The 27,995-nt window shown below is 43.6% G+C and overlaps 1 protein-coding gene across 1 annotated transcript in view; it reads right to left on the bottom strand.

Moving 5' to 3' along the window:
- Positions 1-11,874: 11,874 nt before the first annotated feature.
- Positions 11,875-27,995, bottom strand: part of Cog6 (component of oligomeric golgi complex 6) — a 42,549-nt gene continuing 26,428 nt past the window's right edge. Inside the window, exons 16-19 of the mRNA XM_048424555.3 lie at positions 25,258-25,365; positions 24,177-24,230; positions 21,292-21,371; positions 11,875-12,925 (exon numbers count right to left, since the gene is read on the bottom strand). Of these exons, the coding sequence (XP_048280512.2) occupies positions 12,778-12,925; positions 21,292-21,371; positions 24,177-24,230; positions 25,258-25,365 (390 nt within the window). The 3' untranslated portion in view covers positions 11,875-12,777. The remainder of the gene's footprint in view (positions 12,926-21,291; positions 21,372-24,176; positions 24,231-25,257; positions 25,366-27,995) is intronic.

The following is a 27,995-nucleotide window of genomic DNA, read 5'->3' as shown; positions in this document are numbered from 1 at the left end:
AAGCAAAGTTCCTTGATTCTGACTAATGGCTATTGCCAACTGGAGACACAAACGGATTTCCTTCTCGTCTTAATACAGGAAGATGGATTAAGCTAAATAGCGTTGAAAGGAACAATGGATAAACAAATGCTAGGGAGCAGAAAGGTCTGGAAAGGCAGAGAAATCACTGACCCGGTGAGGGAGGACCAGGGATTTCCTCAGGCTCGGCTCCTCCCACAAAGCCTCTTCTCATTTCCTCTTCATTTGTGAAAAACTGGAAGTGACAAGTAACCTGGAGGACCCCTGTGAGGAGGCCAAGGAAAGGCTGTATGTGGCTGCTTCCTGGCTCAGAGAGAATGATGTTGCTCCCAGCATCCCATTGGGATGCTCCATTGCTGTCACAGAGCCTTGGTGTAGCATGCGCTGCCTGCAAGCTCGGAAGGGGATGACACTGTGACCTGACAGCCCCAAGGGAAAACACAATATGCTGAAGACATGGGCAGCAGTGGTTGATGCTAATTAAGTAAAATCACCCAACTGCCACCTGCAATAACAAACCAGAAAACGTTTTTACCTTACGGTATTAATCTCTCTTTTTTAGGGCAGGGTTGTGTGACTTCTTATATGGAAATATGAACAAATGTCTATTGACCCAAGATAGGGCACCGAAGACAGATTAATTAGTAAAATCCATCAGTCCAAACCTAACTTGGTTACTTGCAGGAGTGACTCAAAGGCAGCTCTGCATCACCACAAAATCACCTCAGCATCTGCATCCCTGGAACTCCTTGCAGGACTCGTAGGCAGCTCAGCTGGTTGGAGAGCGCTTCACCTGAATTAACTGTTATCCTGAATTCCTTGGCCTATTGCTTATGATTTTGACTACTGGGTCTGTTCATAATTTAAATGTGTCTCTTGTATAGCTATTTCCCCTGAGTTGACATATTCCTTCCTGGAGGGAAAAGGGAGGCTGATAGAGTCCAGAAGTGAAGGAAATTTACAAGGCTCAGGAAGTAAACAAAACTTACAAGGCTGAAGAAGTTCCCTGAAACAAGATTCACAAGGCCTTTTCCTGAGGCTATACAAGCACTAATCAATTATCAAAGCACTGGATTAAGGGGGGTGCTACATTTCATTATGGAAGGAGTTCACCACTGTGACTAGTAAATGTTACTTTTTTTAAAAAAAGATTTGTCTTATTTTTTTTGTATGTGAGGGTTTTGCCTGCATGTACATATGTGTACCATGCCCATGTAGTGCCAGCAAGGCCAGAAGAGGGTACTGGATGCCCCGAGGCCAGAAAAGGGTCATAGATCCCCCAGAACCGGAGTGATAGATGGTTGTGAGCCATCATGTAAGTGCTGAGAACCAAACCTGGGGTCTTCCGCAAGAGCAATGAGTGCTCTAAATCGCTAAGCCATCTTTCCAAAAGTACAGGATGCTTCCTGAATCTGTCATCTGCACAGCCGCCATGCTAACCCCCTATCATCCCAGTTCTGTGTGCTGCCCAAATGAACACTACATGCTTCATCAATCTGTTTTTTTTATTAAAATAACCAAATATTGTAGCATGGGAAACTATGATAGAAACCTACTGCTTACAGCTGTCACAGCCAAGAGGTCCCAGATAAAGCAGTCAGCAGATTAAAGGCCCTGGGAGCTATTCCATTCTCAGTAGGACTCCAAGGGTGAACGGATGAAGAAGCTTCCCTTGGCTTCTTTTCTAAGGGCATTAGATATCGATACAGATTTATGAATCACCTGCAGAAGGGTCCCCTCTTCATCCCATCACCCTCAGGGTTCAGTTTCTGCATATAAATGGGGGTGAGGGATCATACAGAAAGCATTAGAATGGTGCATTTGACTATTTCCCTCCACTCGCAGCTCTGGGCCTCACTGGGCATTATTTGTCTCTATCGCTGTGGCAGACTATTTGGCATGCACAGATTAGCTAATTCTCCCAAGAAGCCCGTCCCACCTTACCAGAGTCAACTACTCTCCTTTACAGAGGAGGGAACTGAGGTCTGGAGAGACTGACTAACTTTCCCAGGCCCCACAGCCAACAGACGGAATTCAAATCCGAACAAAGAACACCATCCCTGCCTTCTGTTGGATGGAGAGCACTATGGGATTCTGGCAAATACTGGAATGAGCAGGAGCTGCTCCGATCACTTTGGCAAACGATCTTGATCAGGAACGTGTGCTCCAAAGTAGAGAAACTTCTCAAACATTCACACAAGTATGTGTGTGCAGGATTGTTCTGGAGGTTTTGTCCACAAAACAAAACAAACATGTGGACAAAATGTCCCAAAATACATTTGGCAGGACAGATTTAAAAAAAAAAAAGACTCAATGATGTATTATAGAGCAGTAAACACGGCCATTCACATTATAGCGAATGAGTCAAAAAGTCAAAGGAAAGTCACCTCGAGAACGATGCGGCCTTAAAAGAGTCAGAGCAAGCAGATCTAGCAGTAACAAACATTTGTACATGGAAAATGTTAAAAAAAAAATCCTCAAGTGAGAGGTAAGAATGAAATTCTAGCAGTTTCCTTCGTGCACAGGCAGGGAGGACACGGAGGACAACGGGAGAGCACTGAGAACATTCCAGGTACGCTAAGTTCATAGGACACGGCTCTGTCATGCTTTTTGGCTCACATTTTATAAGTTGGCTGTAATATGTTGAGCAAAGCGTAGAACACATAATCTAAACTATCTTTTAAAAAGTGGCCATTGATGGGGGCTGGAAAGACAGCTCAGCGAAGAAAGGCTCTTGGTGTTCAGCTCACAACCGTCCATAACTCTAGTTCCAGAGGATCCAAGGCCCTCTCCTGGCCTCTGCAGGCGCCAGGCATGTGTGCAGTGTGCTATATACAGGCAGGTGCTTAAACCCCCTAGACCTATAAAATAAAAATAAACAAACCTTTTTTTTTCTTTTTTCTTTTTTTTTTTTTTAAAGTTACCATCGAGACCTAGCTGCAAAGCGGGCTGGCTGAATCAGGAGCTTCCTCTTCCCTCCCCCAACCCCAGGCATGGACGCCCACATAAGTACCAAAGGGAAGCCATCAGTCCCAGGTGCAGGGCTGTGATTAACCAGGCCTGTTTTTCTGGTCCCTCCAAACTATAGGACTACCTGGGGCTCTGGAGCCTGGATAAACAATCCTGGCAGCACAGCGAAGCAGATGAGGAAGGTGTAGGCCACCCACACAGCAATCAAGAGTTCCTCTGGGTGGGCCAGGAAACTGCAATTATCCCTGCTCCGTATCTCGCTAAAGCACTAGCAGAACCACAGCAGGGGCAGCATCGGTATCATCGGTGTGCACCGAGCCCTCTGGCCCAGTGGACCAGTAAGACCCACTCACAGGTCAACACCCACATGGTCCGGCTGAAGCAATTCCAGAGGGTGCACAAATGCGCACAATGGAGCAAAAACATAATTACCTCGTTAAAATGGGTCACTCAATCTCTTTAGCCTGAGTGTGTGACAGTCAGTGCAAGATGAGCCGAGGGATCCGAGAGTGCCTGGCAGTGTCACCTAGGGGGCAAGAGACCCTGGCTCCTCCTGGGCCGTGTGTGAAACCCAGATCTCTTCTTCTACAAGGAGGTCTACATTTGGGGAACCTTAGCTCTTGCTTCGGAGACACTCACTCTCTGTTATTTCCAGTTTACCCACATGTGGTCACCTGAGCCAGCTGAGGCAGTCACTTCCCTGGGAGAGTTCAGAAGAGGAGCTAGGGAGGTCTAAGGATCAGAGCATGGCTACCCCGGCAGAACTACACCTGCCACTCCGGAGGTAAAGGAGCCCCCACAAGTGACAGCCTCCCTTCCTCCACTGGAAGTTTGCACAGGACCCAGGCTTTGCTTGGTGCAGTCAATGGTCCCAGCATCACCCCCCCCACACACACACACAGATAAATCTATACTCAATCCCAGAAATTGCCACTGCTCCTACTAGGAGCTTCCCAGAGAGGACAGTCTCAGATGCTCGCCGCTTTTGGAAGGCTTTGAAATAAATCATGATTCGCCGCTTTTGGAAGGCTTTGAAATAAATCATGATTCCTGACAGTACTCCCATAATGCCTTTTGCCTTAAGAGGCGCAAGTGGCTACGCCTCACTTTGTTGTGGGTTCTCTAACTGGAGGACAGTCTGACAATTAGCACAACTTAGGAAGGAGCAAAGTTAGCTCCTGAACCAGAGCCCTCACACACGGAAGTGTCAGGACTAATGAGTTGCTTTCTTTTCCCTATTAAAAGGCAGATAAATGTTAACAAACTGGAGTCATTAAGTGTCCGCAACAAAGCTCACAACACGTAGAATGTTTACTGTAGGCACAGTTTAGGCAAGGGGACGGAGAAAGAAAAATCAAAAAGGCGAGGAAGAAGAGGACGTATACCCCAACTCCAGCTCATGCCCAGCACCCCGATTGTGGTCCATCGCCCTGAAAATCAGGAAACACCAAGCCCAAGGTGGGTTAATTGCTTACTCCAGGTCCACTAGCTTCCTTGCTGTCTCTGCTGTATGCCCCTGACTTCACAGGCAGCCCTCGCTTTCAGGGACAGATCTGTTTCTATGCATGATTCAACGCTGCTGGTTCCCGGGATAAGTTCAGAAGAGGCGGAGGAGAGGCATTTTAATTATAAGCAATTCAGCTTGGCATACAGAACTCTCAACCTGTCCAAGTCCCAGACTTCTGACCCTCTCCAAGATGGCCATCTGCTTCTACTGTGGCAGCCTGGGGAGGGGTTGCCCATGCAAGTTCCCGCACAGAGAGAGAATTTGGGGCCAAATGCTTAGTGCTAAGAAGGCCTTAGTTCTGTTGAGATATTCCATGGCTCTGGTTTTGGAGCAGAGGAAAATGGGGGTACTGTGAGGGAGCTGACAGAACCCGAGTTCAGTCCATCGTGTTGGAATGTGGGGGTTACAAAGGCTACTCTTGTTCCCCCCTTCCGCCCCCCCCCCCCCCGTTTTCTGGTGCAGTCCAGAGTGGGCTGGCCGCTACAGTCCTCTGAAAGGTTCTAACTGGGTTCCTGTGTTGGCTCTCCTTGAGTGGCAGGCCACCCCAGAAGCCTCTCAATGCAGGCCCTGAAATGTTCAAAAGTGAGCTGGCAATGCTCTCCTTCCAGACCGCCAGGCTGGTGAAGCAGTGGGGGCGTTGTTGCTGGAGGCACAGGGGAGTGTGATGTCTGCTCAGTGTAGTGAGCCAACTGGCAATATGCTCCCAGCGGTGCCCCTACAGGTCAAACGTCAGGCAAAGAGGGCAGAGGCAGTGCAGCCCGGGATCTGAAAGGCAGAAAGGGCTGGGTAGCAGTTGTAGAGCACCATCCAGGCTGCCACAGCTATCAGGGATCCTAGGCGCCCCCATCTGGTGAGACAAGGGTTGGCCACTTTATCCTGTAACAGAACTTTGGTTGCAGTGACTGGACGTTTGAGCCTCCAAGGCTTTGGCACCTGGCTAATGGCTGAGAATATGTGCCCAGCAGAGAGGAACCCCTTTTCCATACTCCATAACTATGCGCACACGGCACTGAAGTTAAGAAGTCTGGGTTCCGCTCACTTCTCTGCTAACCGCAAAAGTTCTATGAAAGTTTCTCGGAGGCTACTGGGTATGAATGAAACTCAGAGTTTTACAGTAAGCACAGGTTCAGGATTAGAGATGGTTTTAAAGCAAGCAAGAGATCCACCACAAAAGAAAAGATCTTCCCTATTTGTTAAAAAAAAACAAAATCAAAATAACAACACAGTAACAAAAAACAGTAACAAAAAATTCACCTAGAAGGAAACTGGCACACCAGTTTCTGGGACTCTCAATTAATTTAAACAGAAACAGAAAACCCAGGAGCTGGGAAGCAGTGTGGCATACAGTCCCCCTTTTATCACTGTGAAGAAGTACCACAGCTTTAAGATCATGCCATTGAGCGAATAGAGAGGAGCTCATCTCCAGTGTGTAAGATACCTGGAACCTTTAGAGATTAGAGTATAACGCCTCATCAGAACTAGCAGAATCCAAGTCACCCAACTACAGAGGAAAACAAAGAGGAACGACCAAATTGCCTGGCTCCTCAACACACTGAGATTTGGCTTGCTTTGCCTGCGGACCAGAGCGATTGGTGTTGCCAGCAGTTCACTGGGCAGTGGCTGGCTTTGTTGGCAAGTGGACTTGGAGGCAATGAGACACACATCAGGGGCACGACAAGGGACACATTCTTGCTGGTCGTTCTTTGGAAGGTGATGTCATCGCCATAATCCCTCGTTGAGAGCTTTAACAGCAAAGACGCAAACAACGTATTTCCAAGTGGATCACGCTTCAGAGAAGTAAGAGTAAATCAAATTTGAATAGCTAGAATTAGACTAAGACACATAAAACAAGCAAGAACAGACTGAAAACATAAATTCATAATTGCTATGAAAGCTTATAGCACTCACAGATCAAACATCAGAAAGGCTACAGAGGATTTGCAGATGGCGAGAAGGGGATGAATGGAATTATCGTCTTAACATGTAGAGGACTTCCGAGTAACTACGAGAAGACTTCACTCCTCGCTCTCACGAGGACAGTTTATTAGACTGCATCACATGCTGGAACACAGAGTAAGCAGAAAAACATCAAAGAATTTTTTTGCTTGTTTGTTTGTTTTTTGAAACAAGGTTTCTCTGTAGCTTTGGAGCCTGTCCTGGAACTAGTTCTTGTAGACCAGGCTAGCCTCGAACACTGAGATTTGCCAGCCTCTACCTCCCGAGTGCTGGGATTAAAGGTGTGTGCTACCACTACCAGGTGAAATACAGGATCTTTTGATGCGAAGGAATAAAAAGATAAATGAGAAATATTTATGTTTTTAAATATACATCTAATTAACCCAGGATGCAAAAAAAATTACTATGGAAATTGGAAAGTACTTAGAGAGCCCAGCCCCTCTAAGAGGTACATCTGCAGCACGGCTCTGGCACCTATGGCTCAGAGAACACTGCGGAAGAAGGGGTGGGAAGACTGTAAGAGCCGGAGGAGGACCAGGACCAGGAAGTCTGCTGTGAAGCATCCTCTCTCCTAGAACCCGCTGCAGGGGCAAGAGGAGAGCAATGGCAATGTTAATGAGCCTGCTGATGTGATGGTGGGAGGAAGTCCCATCCCTAGACAAAGAGCTTCAGGAGGTCATGACCTCAGGGAGAAGGAAAGTCAGCCTCTCCCCAGGAAGGGCCCCTTTACTAGTTCTAATGCAGTGGTCGGCCTTGAAACCAGGTACACACAAATAGCAAAAACAGACTCAGAGGGCTGTGTTTATGTATTTCTGTGCCACTCACACACACTCACACAAATAATAGTCAAAGAAAAAGAGGCTACCAACATGAGTGGGGAGGATGTGGGAAGGGTTTGAGAGCAGGGAGTTGAAAAGAAGCTATAGGGAGGAAGTGGAGGGAGAAGCGGTATAATCCTATTTTAACTAAAATATATTTTTAAAAATTAAAAGTAAATGGAATTTAAAAAGATAATGAAAATATAACATATAAAGATATATGTATGTAGGTAAACTTAGATGGAATTACAGATTAACATGTTAAAGGTTATATATAAATAAAATATCACTGCAGGACAATCTTTAGATCAATTACCAAATTTCATTTAGACAAGGTGGAAAAGAAAAGACCAAATAAAATACAAAGTAGAAAGAAGAAAATAATGAAGACAGAGCAAAAGCAAATGAAATAAAAAGAAAATAAAAAAACGAAACATCGATGATCATTCCTTTGAAATGGTGAACCTAAAATAAAGAGCCGCCAGCTACATTACCAGGAAACAGGATGATGGGCAGAACACCACAACACTAAATCTGAATGGAGTCACACCTTGAAATGAAATTTACCAAAATGGACACAAAAAGAAATGAGGCCTTAAGAGTCTAAATAAGAACTAAAAGACACAGTATATAAGCTGCAACTTCCAAAAATATAACTGAATATAGAGAAAACCCAATTCAGAGGAAACAATGTCAGTTAGGTAGGGGGCTGGATGTCGTACAGTCAACAGGTACAAGTTAATTACATTTCATTGTACGACAGCACAGAATTTTAAGATGTAATATAAATTAAGGATATCCATACTAAAGAACTATAGTATAGAAATAAAAATACAATGTTTTGTTCATCCTGTAAGAAGAGAGTTATCAAAAATTGTTTGGAAGACAGTAACTCCCCCAATTAGGAAATATTAATATATTATGATTTTGATGATCAGAAATAGATTAGTTCAAAATACATAAGTATATAATTCATGCTAATACTTCAGTAAATTGCTTTCGTGGTGGCAGAGCCATAACATTTATATGAAATATAAAATCTCTGAAAATTTTAGAGTAGCTCAGACTTCACTGTTTTTAAACATACAATTCCAAACACTTGCCAGGAGGTTACATATCCCCCGAGGTGAGCAAATTTCTTATATGATTTGATACATTTGATCCTGACTAAAACTCCCTCCAGCTCAGCTCAGTTTATAAGTCTAGTATTTATAAGCTTTTAGTTAGTTTCACTGCAGATGCTTTTAATATTCACTGGCATTAATGCTAGCTGGACTTGATAGATTGGCATGCTATTATTAATGCAGCTTTTACCCCAGTTTCTCAGCTAACATGATAATTTTATATTTGGACCTATATTATTGCATCTGTTTTCAAAAGTAATTTGAGCATTAAAGTATTTTCACAAACATATGACTGGTAATCATTCTTAAATATAATTAGCACCTCCAAGTGACCATATGTAGGTCTGGCTACACTATCTAAAAAGCATATTTAACTTAAAGAATGGCCTGGGGAGATGGATCAGTTGTTGAATGAACATCTGAAGCAAGCATGAGGAACTGAACTTGGATCCTATCATCCATGTAAAAAGCCAGGTCCAGGGGCCTTCAATCCACAATCCTATTGCTAAAGCGGCATTAGGAGAATCCTTGGGTCTTTCTGGCCAGCCAGTCAAGTTGTACTAGTGAGCTCCAAGTTGTGAGAGACCCTCCTACAAAATAAAATAGTCACAGAGGCCTGATTTCACCTCTGGCTTTGGAAGGCTGTGTACACACCTGTACCCCCTCCCACACACGAGAAAAATGACTTCTTTGCAAGAAGTCAGTTGGCACGGGAGAATTGTCTGTATTCTGTCAATCATGTTTTAAATAAACGCTGATTGGCCAGGCAGGAGGTATAGGTGGGAAAACCAGACAGGAAGTGGAAATAATGCAAAGAGTGCAGGAGAATTCTGGGGAGGAGGAAGCTGATTCCTCCCTCTCCTGCCCAGATCACTGAAGCAGCAGGATGTGACCTGCCCCACTGAAAAAGGTACTGAGCCATATGGCTAAAATAGATTCAGAAAAATGAGTTAATCAAGATGTGAGAGTTAGCTAATAAGTAGCCTGACCTAATGGGCCAATCAGCTTTATAATTTACAGAGATCTGTGTGTTCTTTTTCTCTGGGACTAAACAGCTAGGGGGCCGTGCAGGACAGAAAAACCTACAAACAAAGCCTCGACCTCTTCATGTTACAGTCAGTATTATTGATTGACTCAATTCTACTCAAGAATTCAGTGTCCATTGTTTAGAAAAGATAAATATTCCTGACGGACAATTGATAACACTCCACTGACATGCACAGAAAAACATGCCTTACCCTCTGCTTCCAAAGAGGCTGCTGGGTGGTGGTGTTTCTAAATCTCAGAATCACTCAAGATCTTAATATTTGAGTTTAAGATATGCAAACTGGCATGTTTTCACTTTCTGTTAACTCTTTTTTATTTTTTAAGTTAAAATGTGTCAAAAGTTTAAATTTACCAAATGGTAAATTCAAAGAGTAAAACGTGGTAGTTTGATAGTATAGTCAATATTACGACTCCATCACCCCTAATTGCAGAGTCTTTCTGCTTTCCTCAAAAGGGACCTGCCTGCCATAGTCAGTCCCCACTGCCTTGTCCCTCAGTCCCTGTAAGCTGCTAATGCACTTACCACCTACATGGGCCTCTCCCGCACACCTCATACAGGAATACAGGAGTCAAGCTAGATGGTGCCTTTTGCGCTGGCTTCTTTCCGTCAAGACTCGGCTACAGGCTACACTGCAGCGTGTATCAAAATGTCACTCTTTTCTAAAATGGGTAAATGACATCGATGAACTTTTGGATCTTATCCACTTCGGGTCGTTATAAATGCTGCCTTAAATAGTTGTAGAAAAGTTGTGTGTAGATGTGCTTTTCCAACCTTGGCATATTAGATTGCTAAGTTATGGTGTTCCTCTTTAATTTTTAAAAAAGCCATCAAGTTATTTTCCACACCCATTTTACACTCTCAGCAGCATGAATAACACAACTACTTCACTCCCACACTATTGCCCTTTAAAAAATGCTAATGCTAGCCAGCTGGTGGTGGCAGAGGCAGTACACACCTTTAATCCCAGCAATCAGGAGGTAGAGGCAGTTGGGTCTCTGTGAGTTCAAGTCCAGCCTGGTCTACAAAAGTTAGTTCCAGGACAGCTAGGACTGTTACACAGAGAAACACTGTCTCAAAAAACAAAACAAAGCAAAACAAAAAATTGCTACCCTACTATGCGTGAAATGGCATCCTACTGTGGCTTCAATTTGTACTTCCCTAGTAACTGACAGCATGGAGCATCTGTCCACAAGCTTGCTGGCCATTTCTATGCCTTCTTCTCAGAGGCTTATTAGCCATCTTTTGTATCTTCTTTGGGTAAATGCTTATGCAGAATGCACCTATAAAAACTCAGTCATATTGGAGTTGTACATTGTATTCTGAAGACCTGTAGTCTGCACAATAGGCCTTGTCAAATACATAGACAGGGTTTTTCTGTGTAGCTTGGGCTGTCCTGGAACTCGCTCTGTAGACCAGGCAAACCTCAAACTCACATAGATTCTCCTGCCTCTGTCTCTTGAGAGCTGAGATTAAAGGTGTGCACCACCATTCCTGACTTGTTTTTTTATTTTAATTTTTTATATTAATTCTTTGAGAATTCCAACAATGTATTTTGATCATATTTATTCCCCTCTCCCTGTTCCCAGGCCCCACCTCCACCCCAACCCCAACTTCATGTTCTCTCTTATTCAAACCCCTTGAGTTGTATTGGGATCTGCTCTGGGATGTGGTAAACACACCAGAGGTCACAACAATAAAGAAAACTGACTTTGCTTCTCCTCAAAAGCTAAAGGCTGAGTGTAGACCTCCCCGTCTATGTTGGGATTTTATCTGGTTTGATTTGTACAAGCCTCGCCCTCTAACACACATTTTAAAACATCTAATGAAATCTATCCCCCTCCCATTGGGTGAGGTGGGCAGCAGCACGTCAAGCCAGCCCATTATCACCAGCACACGCTCTACCTTGGTGCTGCGTGGCTAAGTTCTGCTGTCATATGGTTAGGCGGATGGAATATATTTCCAACTGGGCACTGCCAACTTACTCTGGGCTTCTCAGGACAGAACCCCATAGCAGCCCATCCTGATAGCAGTACACATTGTTCTGAGTACTAAAACACTATGGTTGGTTTTGTGTTTATATGAATATTAGGGGCAGTTTGTCCATTTCTGAAAGAAAAAACAAGGCAGAAAGAATTTCATAGGGATTGCACTGATCTGGCCACGGGGTGCACTGCCACCTTGAATCTCCAGTTCTGCCCACACAACACTCATTCCCATGCACCACGTCATCTTTAATGAGGTTACAGTTATGCAAATCAACACAGTCCAAAATATAAAATATGGCATCAGCGGACCTCGGTGTTGCTTCTATGCTGCCCTTCCTAGCCTTCCACTTCACCGTGCTCAGCTTAATACCGCACCTCACCCTACCTGGCTGCTTTCCCTCCGCTGTACAGGACACATCTGTGACAAGTATAAAAATACCACAAAGACTGTTGTTCCAGAAATAGTTTAATATATATTAAGAAAACCAAGTAACAAGAAAAAATATATTTTCTCTTAGCAAACAAAATGCTAAGTGTGTCAATCTTTTTTCACAGTAGAAATAAATTATGCACAATGTAAGTTCCTGCCTTGTATTATGCTGTTTTGATAAAATATGTCACACATATTCATTGAAAAGACCAACAGGACAGATTGACACCACAATGGATAACTTTAGTGTAACACAGAACAGAGACTGTAGGTGGCTAGATTAGGTGCACACTGTATGGCGAATACCCACCTGGAAAAACAAGGCTTTCCATGTGTAGGCTTTCCGACCTTTCAGCCCAGTGTATATTTAAACACACAGACACACACACAAATGTCTGCAAGGAACGAGGCTGCAGGTACAAAAGTAAGAGAAAGGAGACGACAGCCTCAACTTTGCTTCTTTCTAACAAACCCTTTGACACTCATCTGGGGGACAGAGAAATGAGCTAGGTTTAAGAAGCAATTCATTGCAGGGAATGCAGAGGAGTCTTCCATAAAGGACACTCACTACCCACGACAGCTGCAGTCTGTGTCACAGGGTACTGAGAACTCATCACACTTAATCCTGAAATCTTCCTTCTGACTTTTTGCCTCCATCTATAATCCCAAATCAGGGGGACCCTTAAGCTGCTATGTAGAGGTAGCCAATGAACAACAGAACATTGCTACCTAAAAAGGAGACATAGCAGTATAGTCGAAATTGATTTACCTCCATGTGAGCTGATAATGAAAGAAACTGACCTACAATTTTATATTAAGAAAACTATAATCTCCAAATTTCAAAATAAAGACTCAGATTAAAAACCCAAACCACCCTAGGTGTTGCCAGGCAGCAGTATTCTGCAAATGCCATCAAGATCATCAGGAGAGCAGTGTCTTCACTTGCTCAGGTGACCTGTGTAGGATGCTCTCTGGATCTTTGTATGCGTTGACGGGATTCATCACGGCTGCATGAACTTCCTCATAGGCTCTGCAGACCAGCTCGGTAGACTGCTTTACGATCTGCTCCCTGTTGATGAGCAAACAAAACCAGAACATGATATAACCCCAGGAACTCTAAGATCACACATTTGAATGACATCTGAATGATACGCTTCACCTCCATGCTCAGCAGTTCCTACTGATGGGGACGAGTAATTATTGTTTACTAAAGTCTTCCTCATTAACATGCAGCCTCTAAAAGTCAGGGGCTGTGCTTCACCAGCGGCTTGGCCATCACAACTAAAACAGCACCTCACATACAAAGGTTTCTTGACTTAGGGTGGGTTTACATCTTGATGAATCAAGCTGAAAACATGGGAGGAGAAAAAAGCATTTAACATCCTTAACCTATCAAACAGTGCAACCCCAAATACCTTAAATGTGTTCAGAACACTTAACCTCAGCTTAGAGTTGGGTCAGACCATCTGATCAAGGCAGTAAGAAATTATCCTAGTTGTCATACGTGTCTATGCAATGAAGTTGCCAATAATAGATGATAATTCTTTAAGCTGTCTTTCTGGGATCTATGTTCTTCTCTATAATAATGCCCAAAATCCATTTGTAAGACGATCTACAGACACGAGTCTGTGACTTGTAAGTACCATATATGGATGGCGCAGGAGAGGAGTCCATTCCGAGATGTCGGGTCAACATACTTGGTCTGGATCTATCCTTATTAAGTTAAAGGAACTTGATAATTTTTCAAAAATTGCTAAATACTGAAAAATAAGAGCAGAGAGAAGGAAGGCACACTGAACAAATGCTCTGAACACAGTGCAGTGATGGTTACTTTCTGCTAGAAAGGGGCAGCAGAAGATTGAGGGAGCGCAAATAGGGCTCAGCAGTTAAGACTACTTGTTCTGCCATCAAGAGGATCCAGCAGCCATGTAAACTGCCTAGACCCCTAACTCCAAGAGGTACTGAGACAGGAGGATTTGGGGGACTTGATGTCTACAAGGTTCAGCATGAAAACGTAAGCTCCAGGTTCAGGGAGAGACCATGCCTCATGGGAATAAGCAGAGAATGACAGAGGAAGAAACTCCACCTTCACACCCAGATGCACACACACAGATAAACCCTAAGAAATAAGGAAGAAACTGACTGGGAGTCTACATAGTCACATGAGACGTCATGTGATCTACTGTCTGGAGAATTGTCCTGTAGTTATATGGACGTTCACAACAAGTGTACCAAAATAATGTCAAAATTATTTTTCATAAGTGAAACAGCCAAAACCTGTTATGAGATGGCATTAACAACTGTGGCATATACATTTGAGAACCACGTTTTTTTGTTTTGTTTTGTTTTGCAACCAGTCAGAAGTGAGCATTAGAAGCAGTTTCTAGCTCATCACTCGGAGCAGGATGATGGCTGTTGTTATTACCCCAGCCTCATTCCTCACAGTTTGTCACAATCTGACTACAACATAAAGAATATACGGGAAAAGGACGACGCTGCCATACAAAGCGTTTAAAATCATAAGGCACAGGAGGGGATTAAAATCATTTTAAAAACAAATAACTGACAAGAGTAACATGCTGAAAAATCTTATGTAGTAATTTTAGTTTTCAAGTCATTATAAAAAATTAGTAAAACCGAGTTGCAATTTGTGCCATGTTTCTGAGCTAAATTAGCTTACAAATGTCAATAATTAACAATTGTTGAAAAGCAGAACAAAGGCAAAACACAGATAATTAAATAAATCCTGGCCAAAAGACCTTAAAGACTGTAACTGGTTCTGAGTGTTGGTATACGATAGCACGGGTCTTGCCCATGCTGCTCCCCAGTCTAAGAGGCCTCTGAGTTAGGGAAGGAATTAAAACTCAACAGGGACTGTGGAAGACAGAGAGAGCAGAGGTGGTGGATCAACACAGTCTTGGAAGCAGTCAAACAGTGGAGGGAAGAAAGGAAAGGCAGGGTTCCTTCTCCCTGCCAGCTCAGCCACAGCCAGAGAGCCAGAAGTGGGGATTCCCTGCAGGGAGCCACATCTAACCCTCAGATGAGACTCAAGAACTCTGACAGTGTAGGAGGTGGGATCTCCACCAAGTCTACACATTTGCTTTCATTAAATGTTTCCCGGGGAAGTCTATATGGCACGGTAGAGAGAAAACAATCCTGGGAAGGAATTCCAAAGGCTCGAACTCAGGTTAAAGCTCTCACACTTACTACAGTTACTTGACTGTATTCTATACGTCCCATACAAAGCATTGAGTAGATAAATCTTTGCAGAACATCTTCAGCATTTAAGCTATATGATTCAGTGGACAGATGAGAGCTTTTTAATGAACTTGTCTTAAAAATAACCTACATATTCATCTTAGTGCACACACACACACACACACACACACACACACACACACACACACCATTCTACACGGAGGAAATGTAGTCCTAAATAGGCTGCTGGCTCTCTGCATGCTAGCTGTTACTTATGCAATGCTCAAACGACTTTGCCTCTATTTCACTTTGAATTCTCTCTCTCTCTCTCTCTCTCTCTCTCTCTCTCTCTCTCTCTCTCTCTCTCTGTTATTTTAGTAGAAACTACCCTGCAAGCTCACCCTTTATCTTGGAATGCCTATGTAAGTGTTTTCTCTGTGCACCATACTGTTTTTCTTCCTGCCTGGTGTCAGGCTATCACGCTAATTAGCAGTATTATGAAATAGTTTGAAATTTAGAGACTCATTATACTGACAAACTACTGATGTCTAAAATGGAACAGCTTGAGGGACTATGTAGTGAAATCCAAAGTGATCAAGAAATCATTTAAGTCCAGTTGTGTGCTTGGGACCTTGGCCCTTTTGCAGGCAAGTTTCTCAGCAGTGCTGTGGAGCAGGACTTCGAGCCTGGGCACCCACCCGCCTGCATTTACATTAATCACAGCCAAGCTCACGGCTGATGGATGAAAGCTAGGTTCAGAATGCTTTCTGTGGTACAAAGACTCTAAGCACCAGAGGGACTGGCCGGCTATAGTGAAATGGTTTTCCAGACCCAGCAGGGTAGTTAGCTGCTCCGATGCACTCACAGTGGCAAGGGCTGCAAGCACAAGCCCCGCACAAGGTCAAGCCAGCCACGCCAGTGTGGAGAGTGGAGGAGCACACTAGACAAACTCCCAGGGAACTGGTAACTGACGGCTGCTGGGGAAAGGAAAAGTCACTTTTCTCCAAGGCTGTGGCTCCTGAGAGGCTGCGGCTCCTGAGAGGCTGCCCATCCTAGATCAGATGGTCCTTCACCCAGGCACATGCAGGCAGCACTAAGTGGACTCAGTAGGTTTTTAAAAAAGAGCACATGGAGTTGGGAGGAAAAATAAGTTGAGGGATGAGGAGGAAGTAGAGAGAGGAAAGAGGAGTGGCTTTGATCAAAACACATATGCATGTAAGAAATTCTCAATTTTTAAAGATAATAAAAATGGAGGGAAATGTTATTTTAATAAAATGTTATTTCATAAAGTTAGGCCACTAACCATCCCATGTCTCTGTTACCATGAAATCTTGGGATTAGTTTCCTAAATGGTGTTCTAATCCACCCAAGCTAATTTTCAAAAAGCAGAAAACTCAACTCTTATGTGGATATAAAAATGAACATGTCACAATCTTAATTCAGGTCAACGATGAAACTCCCGATGGTAAAGCTGGTCACAGAATACTTCGCTAACCCAGACAACACATACCCAGGGTGGTGTGGCCTTAGGGCATCTATAGGTATTGGAAAAGGAAGGCTCAAATAAAGCAAGTTATGTCTAAGCAGGCTAATGTGCTGTGGTACAAGGAGAATCATGACCTTTGGGACTTTCTTACCAAGCACACTACCACTTAACAAATCTACACAGTTTGACACCTTTAAGTTCCAAAGAGCAGAGTCAAGTAAAGACTCACCTCTTCCACTGGTCTCTCCTGTGGGGCTGATCAGCAGTCAATGACACCAAGAGACCAGGGTACTCTCCAAGATCTAGTAACTCCCCAACACATCTCACAGTTAGACAGCAGCTGGTCACACCATGGATCACACGCAAACAGCATAACCATGGGGCTAAATTACCATGATAAAAATGAGTGAACTGAAACTTAACTTCACATTTTTACTAAAAGGCAGTGCCGTTTGTTTCCTTGTACTTCAGAATGCTGGACACTAAGAACTTGTTTACCCAGTCACAAATGTCAAAATTTCAAAACTCTTAATACAGACCACTATAGAAGTGCACAGAGAAATCATTCTCATTAAAATCTGCTCATGCAAATTGCTTGTATTTTAAACAGTTATATACAGCACTGAGCTAGCAAATGAACCACTTGCTTCTAGAATCAGGGAGCTTGTTAACCAGCACTTAGGATTCTCGTTGCCTAACAACCTGGCGCAACTTCAGCATTACCATAAACCTACTGTTCCTAAAAATAGCTTCTTTCCACACACAGGTTCTGAGATCAATAAGCGTGAGCTTTGGCAAGGCACAACCACATGCACAGCAGAGGCCTGCCCAGGTAAAGGCTGGGAAGGTAATACATTGAGGAAATCATGAGAGCTGCTGTGTGCAGCTTTAGTGTTGCTGGTTTGGTTTTGTGTTTATGTAGCTCTGGCTGGCCTGGAACTTATTATTTAGACCAGGATAGCCCGGAGCCCGCAGAGATCTGGGTAGCTTGGCCTCCTGTGTCACCATCCCTGGCTCCATAACTATTGTACTCCATGTTCTTCATGTGTTGCTGTTAGACAAATGCACTAGCCCCCTTTATGAACTGATGCTATTATCACCGGGAAGTGTTTTCTGTTTCTCACGTTAGCACCTCGTCTAATTCCCCTGGTGTTGACACAGCTATCTCAGCGTTACTGTGATTAGCGTTGCCTGGCTTCTAGCGTCCTTTTAATTGTACACTGTCTTCTGCACTCAGGGTGTATGTATTACAGAAGCAGGAACGTGGGTCATGTTTTGTAATTCAGTCTCAGGTATTACTGTCTTTCTATTGGAGCACACTGTCTTCTACATTCTACAGTCACCTGCCAGGCTGCATGGCCATCTATTGTCTTGCTGTTTTTCCTGTTTCATTTGCATTTCTCTCCTTCTTTCCTTGTCTGCTTCAGAGACTGCTGGACGGTTTCCTGTGTACCAACAGCACTGCATCCCTACACCATCCCAACATCACATCCTGCTTCCCTCGACATTAGTGGATCTCAACCATGGATTGCGACCTCTTCTGGGTTCAAACAATCCTCCACAGGGGTCACTTAAGCCCACCAGAAAACACAGATATAACATTATAATGTATTACAGCAGACAGTCACAGTGCCGAGGCAGCTAGGAAGTGACTGTATGGTGGGGTCACCTCAGCATGAGGAACCGTATTAAAGGCCACAGCATCGGGAAGGTTGGGAGCCGCTGCTCTAGGTGCTCCCTCCCTTAAATGGTCCACAGTTCACTTTCATGTTTAGCCTGTCTTCACTCTTCATTACTCTGAGGTTACTTTCCTTCATCCTGAAGAATTCCCTTTACTATCTCCTACAGTGCAATGTGCTGGTGTAGATGGTAAGATGTATTAATTTTGCTATTAGCTTTCAAGGATTTTTTTCCTTTGGTATATTTTTTGGTTTACTTGGGATAGGAATTGAAGCCAAGGCTGCAAACACCCAAAGTAAACTCTCTACCACTGAGCTGAGGGTCACACATTTCATGTTGATACTGTAGTTCAGCATGCTAACAATACCCCACTATCTTCTAGTTGTATTGTTTCCAACACAGTCAGCTCCTAAGAACACCAACTCGTCCCCCTGGCTGCTCTAGGATGATGCTGTTTACAATCAGCTTTTGATGATCTGACGACAGGATGCCCCGTGCATTCTGCTCGGGGTGATTTAGCTTACTGGGGATGAGGATTCACATTTGACACTGCATCTGGAGAAAGTTTTTCTTCCATTAAATATTTTGTTCCAATAACGAGACACTCCTATCATATATACTTGAGTGTACACACGTGTATGTGTGCTCGTGAGAGAGGTGAGAGGGCTACTTGATTCCACCTCTCCTGTGCTTCCTTCCTTCTTTAGCTGGGTGCTGTTTCCCTCAGGAAGGAGGAAGGCTTCATTTTACACAGGACTTTCCAGGGGTAAGTGCAGCAGCCCCAGGGAAGTGTCCTTCACTCTCTCAGCATGCTGAAGCTTTCCTGTAATCCCTGGACACACTTCCAATACCTACCATAAGTATCCGCTAGTCTATAAGCATCGTCTGTGTGTCTGTTTCTATTAATTGATCTTTTTTCTCCTTTGGGTTCACATTTTCCTGCTCCTAAGCAGTTCTGGGGTGTTCTTCCAACTGGGGACTCACGCCTCTATGCACGGCGCCAGCAGTCATCCTTCAGAAGGCCGAACTGTGTTTCCACTGAGTTGGAGATTAGTGTGGTATTTAGTGTGAGTCCCAGGCAGCCCATCTGTACCTTACTTTGAAGGTTTGGGCTCTCTGAGGTCTCTAGAATGCTGTCCAGGCGACAGCTGCTTCAGTTTAAAGGTCACCAGCAGTTATTCTTTCACTAGTGTCTCTTTTCCTTTTCTTAATTAAAAACTTGTTTCAGTTTTGTTTATATATGTTTAGTTTTGATTATACAGATAATGAATACAAGTGTTATTCAAATCTTCCTTAAATCAAACAAAACAATTCTTTCATTGAATCTGTGTTTTTACTTTTAATATAAGAAAAAATGGAAGGAAGAAATTGACCCTAAAGAAATAGTTCTTGAGTCACACAGCCTTTCCTGCAGACTCGTCTGGAAGCACGCACGCTCCCTCCTCTTGTCAAGCCCCAATGGACCCGGCTCTGCAGACTCTGTGCTGCACAAGGTGAACCCTGGGTGCCGGCGGCAAATTTATCCAAGGGAAAAAGGATAAACTCTTTGAAGTCACTTAATTTTTCTATTTCTTTCTTTGTTTTCTTGACAGCCTTACTTCTTAGTCCCTTAAATATGCTCAATATTTTCCTTTATGACTGAATGTCCAATCAAAACTCTCCTTTGAAAGCCAAATCCTAAGACAAAAAATGAACAAACAAAAAACCAAAACAAAACAACAACAACAACCCGAGAGTAGAGCGCTGTACAATCACAACTCAGAACAGCACAGCAGGGCGGGCAGCGGTGCGGAGGAAGCCCACATAACACAGACCCCTGAAGGGCAGGGACTAAGGGCATAAGATTGCATATATATTTTGCCTAAAATGAGTATCATTTTGGAAAGACTCACAATTTAACAAGATAAAAGTTATCTGTTACTACTTCAAGTACTATATAAATAAGATCAAATACAGACTGCAACAAATATGGGAAATGCCTATTTTTGAAGGAAAAGAAATGCGACCAGCTAAAAACAGAAAAATGTCTAATTAGAATACACACTTCAGTGCTGACTGTGTACAGTGCTCTATATGGTCTAAATGTTAGTGAATAGGACTGGCAGGATGGTCAGCCAACAGCAATGTCTCTGCCAAGTCACAATCTGACTTCAATCCCTGAGGCCCACAGAGGTGTAAGGACACAATCCCACTCCCTCAAGCATCTTCTGACCTCAGTATGGCAAGGTTTGAACTTTGAACTTTGCCCTTATATGCTCCAATGTTGAGTATGGAGCAGTGTCCTGACAGTCATGCTAGTGTGGGCCCATGTGTCCCGACAGTCATGTTCTGCCCTGAATGTTTGGGTCCATTAACTGAACTTTAACTTAAGATGGGTTTACCAGGATGGATATATCCCCACTCTAAATCAAGGAGGCAACTATAATATTTAATAGCTTTAGATCTACAGAAAACAAGTAAGATACAAAGAGTCCATGACATAGCTATCCACACCGCAAAGAATGCACGGCATAATCCACATTATCAACACTGCCTTGACACATTTAGAATATAAAGGAAGTTGCTATCACATCTATATAACTCCAATTGTAGTTACAGCAATTTAAAATCATTAGCAAAAAAGATGTGGCAGGAACTCCTTTGGCCAATAGATTTTAAGACACCAGCCCACTTCGTGGTCTCATACTATAAATGTAGCCGTAAAGCCTGTGCTCACTCTCTTGCTTCTGGCTCTCGCTTCCAGCTGCTAGGTTTGGTTCCTGTTCCCTGCTTGTGCAGAGGACTGTGATCTAGGACTGTGATCTCCTCTAAGTAAATAACCCTTTATTATATGTAATTCTGAACTAGTGTGGGTTATTTTGTAACTTCCATCATCAAAAGATTACATATTAATGAGAAAGAGGAAAATACAAGTAAGGAATAAGTATTGCCAAGGTTAATTCCCTGGGGTGCAAAGGCAGAAAAAACACTGAAAACTAGCTCTTCAAAAGGAAATGTCTGTCTGAAAAGGAGAACTATCCACTGTTTAAAAGGTTATAATTTTCTCCCACCTCCCTCTGAGTAGCACTTACTTCACTGTGGCGCTGAGGAGGAAGTTCAGCTGTGGCATCAGCAGTTGGTCTGGGGCTGAGAGGTAGCGGTCAAACTGAGCCTGAGGAAAGAATGGAGAGTTATGGACCAGCTGAGGAGCTACTGAACAGCCACTTCTGGGGAGTGTTAAAACTTCAGACCCTGTAACATGAGGGGGCCGGCTTGTTGGGGTTTCCGTCCCACCCAGTACCCCACAGCCGGCAAATCCCAAAGAAAATCATACACAGGACTCCATAAGATTATAAACTGATTGGCCCATTAGGTCAGGCTACTTATTAGCTCTTATAACTTATGTTACCCCATTATCCTTATCTACGTTAGCCACACAGCTCAGTACCTTTTCCAGCGGGGCAGCTTATATCTTTCCTCTCCAGTGGTCTGGGCAGAACTGGCAGAGGGAGCTTCCTAGAATACTCCCAGTCTCTTTGTTCCACCTCTACTTCCTGTCTGGCTTTCCTGCCTATACTGCCTGCCTGGCCAATCAGCGTTTTATTAAAATATGATTGACAGAATACAGATAATTCTCCCGCACCAAGACCCCGCCCCCCAAGCTCAACTGTCTAGGGATTTTTGTTCAAATGGGCACTTCCTATAACGGACACACCCTACAACTGCATATATTAACTTATTTAGAAAGGTTGGCAAGGGATAGTGGGTAGTCAAAGAGTGTATGTGCATGTTACTGTGTGCACGTGTTTGTGGGTGCCTGTGTACATGTGTATACAGAGGATGGAGGGCAAGGTTGGGCGTTGTTCTTCAGGACCATTCATCTTTTTCCGCCAAGACACTGTCTCTAATAGCGTAGAATGTGCCAAGTGGGCTAGAATGGCCAGTGAGCCACGTGGGTCCTCTCTCCCCCTCCTCCTCCTCCCAGCACATGTACATTACAGGCATGTACCATACCTGGCTTTTTAAGTGGGTTCTGGGAACCAATCTGGGCTCTCAGGCTCATGGGACAAGCACTTCACTGACCGAGCCAACCCCAATCTTATAAACAAATTCCTAAGAAACTTGGCGTTTTGTTTTTTTAAAGTGAATCTGAAATTCACTCATTGTCATCAGAAATTTTAAAGATGAAATTTCCTCTGGGACTCCAATTTGCTGGTACAATTTACACTTGGTGTATATGCTATGGTTGTTACTTCTCCGTGGGATCTTTCACCACGATGCAATGTACCCTGTCCATCTCACTTAGGGTTCTAAACCATAGGGTCTAACAGCAACACTGCCAGTTCTGCTGTCTCTCCTGCATGGCTGTTATTTTACAAACCTTTAGTTACTTTTAGTTCTGGTGGTTGTGATGGTTAATTTCAATTGTCTATTTGGCAGGACCTGGAATCACCTGGAATCTCAATGGTGAGCTATCGAAATTAGGTTAGGCTATGGGCATGAGAAAGTTTCTCAGCTGCATTAATTGTGAGAAGATCCACACTAAGGCTGGGCAATACCAATTCACGGGGTGGGGCCACATGAACTGCAGAGATGGGGCTGGATGTGTATGCATTCATTGATCTCTTCTTCTGACTATGGACTCAGTGGCCAGCTGTTTCAAAACCCCATCAGGACAGATGGACCCTTAACCGTGAGTTCAAGCAAATTCTTTCTTCCTTAACTTGATTTCATCAGAGTATTCGATCATAGCAACAGGAAAAAGAACTAAGACAATGATATGTAGGGCATCTCTAAATAAGAGATAAATCTTAGATATCTCTTAGATTTATCTAAGAGATAAATCTATCAGAATTATTCAGCAGAGGACGTTCACTTTGTTGGGGATTATCTGAAGAACTCAGGGCAGGTGGTAACTGCAGGAGGCAAGCCCCAGGCTCCAGAAGCTGACTTCCTAGATGAACAAATAAAGGAGTTATAGCAAGAGAAGTGCTGTGAAACTTGCAGAGGGGTCATCTTATGAATGACAGGGTTATGTGACTTACACATCACGCTATGGGGAGATATGCACATAACATAATGCATATCTAGGATGCAGGCACAGAACATAGTACAGAAGACCATACTACATGAAGTGGTGCTCACACTGAAAGGAAGGAGTAGAGTGTGTTTGTGTGTGCGCACGCATGAGTGTATGTATATGTGTTGGAAAGTATACATGAATATATAGGTGTGTTAATGACTATGTGAATTTGAGTCTGTTTGAGTGTGTATAAATATGTATGAGTGCATGTGTGTATCATGCATGAGACTGTAACTACATGTTTGTGAGTTTGTATATGAGTATGAATGTGTGTATCAGTATAAATGTGCTTATGTGTGTGCCTGTGCAAATGTGTATGGATAAGTCTATGTATGAGTGTGTTCATGTGTGTGACTGTGTCATAGTATACATGTTGTACAGTGCTGAGGCCTGAGCACAGGACAGCGTACATGCCAGGAAAGCATTCTACCACTGCTGCGATTGTTTCCTCGAAAAGAAAGCTTAAGCTAAAGGCTTTGTGACCCTCGTGCTGAAAGTAAGATGCTACTCTAAAACGGGAATCCGAGTTCAGTTAGCATCTCAGAAAGAACAAAAAAACAAAGACAGGCGTTTAAGCCACGAATCGCGGCCAAAGAAAGTCTGCAGCTCACAGCCCAACCCCACATGTGCTGCCACTCCTGTCTCCCCATCAGAACAGGAAGGAAGCTCTGAAGATGAGGAGATCCTAAACTGCAGGACTGCGGACTTCCTCAGGTCTGAGGGGACAGGACAACAAAAGGCGCACCCTGGGCAGGGCTGCTAAAAGGAGCAGACACGGAGCTGCAGGGCACATCACGGGAGGAAACCTATCACCCAGGCCGTTGTCACCACACAGTAAACCACAGCCAGTAGTGCCTGAGGATGGCCACCTTGACAGGGTTGTGGTGCACTTACCATTGCAGCCTTCAGAGCCACCGAGTCTAGGTTGGGCAAATTGGCTAAAGAACCCTATAAAAAAGTTATAAAAATGGTCTGTTAGAAGATTGCCCCCTTTCAGAAAAATCATGTAGTTGCTTCTAGAGAAGAGTTTGCTCTTCACTGCAGTAAGAGTAGGGCCATAAATGAGGAGCAAAACTACATTTACCAACAAGGGAAATACCACCACACTTGAGATTTACTCAAGCAAGCAACATAAAACTTGGAGGATGCTGGTGAGGTGTGGAGGCCATGGTGATTTAGGGAGCAGACAACATGAGGAATTGGCTCCCCTGTCAGTCCGCTACAGCGACACAGAAGGGCGGAAGCTGTGAGTTCCTTGCTTTCTGAGGCAGCTTATTTTTGGTTTGCGCTGCATTTATGGCCCCACTCTTACTGCAGTTAAGAGAAAACACTTCTTTGGAAGCAGCACCTACATGAGTTTATGAACTCTTCTAATCTTACTTTGTGTTAGGGTTTCCCACCTCTCCAGGACCTCTTACTATTGGCGTTCTGTAAGATCATTTCGGCCCAGAACACTTTCCTTCATGGATCTGCTAAACTAGATGGAGGATAATTTTACTTTCATAGCAATCCATTTACTCATCCGGCTGAAGGTGAAATAGAACTTTAAAAATTCACCAGGATAGCCAGGTGGTGGTGGCGCACGCCTTTAATCCCAGCACTCAGGAGGCAGAGACAGGCAGGTCTCTGTGAGTTCAAGGCCAGCTTAGTCTACAGAGCAAGTTCCAGGATAGGCTCCAAAGCTACATGGAGAAACCCTGTCTAAAAAGAAAAAAAAAATCACCAGTATAAAAGTCTTGTACACTTTATAATACTTATTTCTCTGTATTTACATCCTATGACAGTAATTCCTAAATATTGTCATTACTTCTAACCGAGAATTATCTGCATTTTCAGGCACTCTCCTGACCCATGACAGACACTGATTAGGCAGGCCTGTCTTAGCAGAGGATACGAACAGAGAGAGCCGCTAGGCAGTGGCAGAGCCAAGACTAAAATCTACCTTCCATCCCTAGAAGCCACCCAGAGTGCTCACCTGCTCAGGTTTATGCTGCTGCACAGTATTGTAAATGTAGCTCAGGCCAACTCGAGTCAAAACATAAGATGCTTGCTCGTTTATCAGAGTGTCCAAATGGGCTTCAATCTAAAATACAGAAGAAAAAGCACTGGAGAAGAGAACCAACGGAGACACAGTAAAGGAAGAGCATGCTGGGGCTGTCATCACAGCCTTGCCTTGCTGTGGCCCAGATTATGGGACCCAAGGCAGCTTCCACAACAGATTTTTCTTCCCACTGCGACTTAAGAAGTTACAATTAAAGAGGATTCTAAGACAGGCCACCAGCTAAGGAATATGGATTGCTTCTCAGCTATTTCAAAAGCAGAACTCAAACAAAAGTCATAACGATCACGTAAAATAAATTACTCAGGGATAAAAGGGCTTAAAGGCTGCATTCTGAGCCTCCCCTCCATTCCCTGAGGAGCCCATCTCTGAAGAACCCTGATGGGACCTGGCCCTGCAGCTGAGGAATGGGATCCCTGAAGGAAAGCACTCCAATAGGAAGAGCTGCTCCTTCCATCTGCCTGGTCCTCCCCACTCACACCACAAAGTATCCCCAGTTTAACCGGTTTGCTTGCCAATGACACAGAGCACCGCCAACTCTTTCTGTCGCCACATGAGAGCTGCCTAGTTCAAGCGACTCCAACACCTCTATTTTTCCCACAAAGAAGCCCGCCACATTGTTCTTTTTAATGAAAATTCCCAAGGAAGTACAATTAAGAGTCCTTATTTCTTGGATTTATGGAAAATCAAATATTAGTAATATTTATATTAATTTGCTTAAATACAAGCATTTAATGAAAGTGAAAAGAAAACTAGTTGATGCTAACAACCAAATTAGTGACCTGAAGGAAAAAAAGAAGAGAGAGAAAGTATCAAAGAAACAGGCTAAAGAGATAAAATAAATTGGAGAACAGATTTATAACATAAAATAAAACAAAGACAGGACCTGCAGAACATAAGACAGTAACACAGAGAAATTATTTAAAAAAATTAATGAGTAAATGAAAGGTTTGAATCTCCAAACTGAAATGGCTCTCATTGTCTAAGATGGCAATAATAAGAGTAAAACCTAAAATATTCTGGGGAAGTACCTGAGCCCAAAGGAAGATCATTACAGGCCTCTAGGTGGACAGAGCCAGTTGCTCCAAACAGGAGACTCAGATTTCCCTGGTGTTACCAGCCATCTGAGGAAAGCTGAGGGTGAGCGGGAGGTCAGGGAGATGACGCCTGGGCATGTAGAACCCATGGTCTAACAACAAAAGCTGTGTCTCTGGAGGACTCTGAGGAGCCATGGCTTCTAGCACAGCCCTTGCCTGTCTCTGATGTGCGTGTGAAGAGTCCAGCTGACACGTGAGATGTGGGCGGGGAGAGAACAGACCCTGGACACACTAACAAACTGCACTGAACAGGTAAGGGACTTCATGTTGGCAGGAAACATGCAGAACACTGTGGACAAACATCACACGGCTGACAATGCAGAATAATGGCACTGTAAGAACATACATCTGAACCTTTCAAGAAAAGAAAGAGACAAACGGCAGAGATATTGATAAAAACCATATCACAAAGTTAAGTCTGCGGAAATAAAGTTATTGAAGACAAGAAGTTTAATCACTCTCTCCGGCACGGCTCAGCTAGCACAGTATCTGCTGACAGCGTTCACCGCAGCAGAGGTCTCAAGTCCAACAGCAGTGGGAAGCTGAGAAAGCTCGGGGCGAGGCCATCACCTGTCTGGAAGCTTATGTGTAGGGACCAAGAAAGCCAAGGGGATCATGAGACAGGAGGATGAGGGCGTGAGGAAGTTGGGACACGGAGAGCAACAGAAGACATAAAATAAGCAGAAGGAGGGACTGAGGGGAATGAAGGTCACTGGCTGGAGAGGGGGTGGGAGGGCAATGGAGAAAGAGTGAAGGAGACCAAAAAATCAAGCTCTCTAAAATCTTAGGTGGCAATACATACAAGTATTTAGAACTACCAAGATAAATTCCAAGAGAAATGAACATCCAGAGAGACAAATGGGAGAGGTTGAGAACTGTGCCTTTTTACAACAAACTCCAAAATTTATTCAGACTTTATGATTATTGATCATTCGCAAATGTTCTCATATGAATTAGAAATCAGAAAATTTAGATGTATCAAAAGTCAATCTTCAGAAAATGTAAGGTTGCACATCAAACTTCATTATACCCACTACCAGTCTTCAGGCTTTTAGTGACAGACCTTTGGAGCCTTTCGCTTTAGCCTTGTTCTCTTGAACATTGCCTCTACCAGTACTATACCAGAACCCAAGTATTATGTGCCTTATGAATGGCTTTGATTTAGCCATCATACAGACTTTTGAGAGACACCAGCTGGCTTATGGGAACAGTGACTGTTAGACCAGAGCATTTTGCCTAACACTGCTTCTTTACACACGGACAGAACATGTCTGGCCTCTGTAACACTTGCTGCACCAGCTACACGCCTGCAAATTACAATTACAATATAACACCACATCTTCACACAGCACTGAACACTCAAATGAATCAGAGCGCTTTCTCATACCATCCTATGCTATAATATGATCAAGTTCCTTAACCATTTCACATTGTGGCTTCTTTAAAGCTGAAAATCAAAAGTGTGTGTGTGTGTGTGTGTGTGTGTGTATACACATCCTTCAGACAAACTGCCTTAAGGAATTCATGAAGTCAGGCCATTAACATGTGTCAAAAGTT

This window comes from Myodes glareolus, chromosome 20 (assembly GCF_982192425.1).
Source record: "Myodes glareolus chromosome 20, mMyoGla1.1, whole genome shotgun sequence".
Lineage (NCBI taxonomy): Eukaryota > Metazoa > Chordata > Mammalia > Rodentia > Cricetidae > Myodes > Myodes glareolus.
The sequence above is the reverse complement of the archived record's forward strand: the minus strand, read 5'-3'. Positions and strand labels throughout refer to the sequence as shown.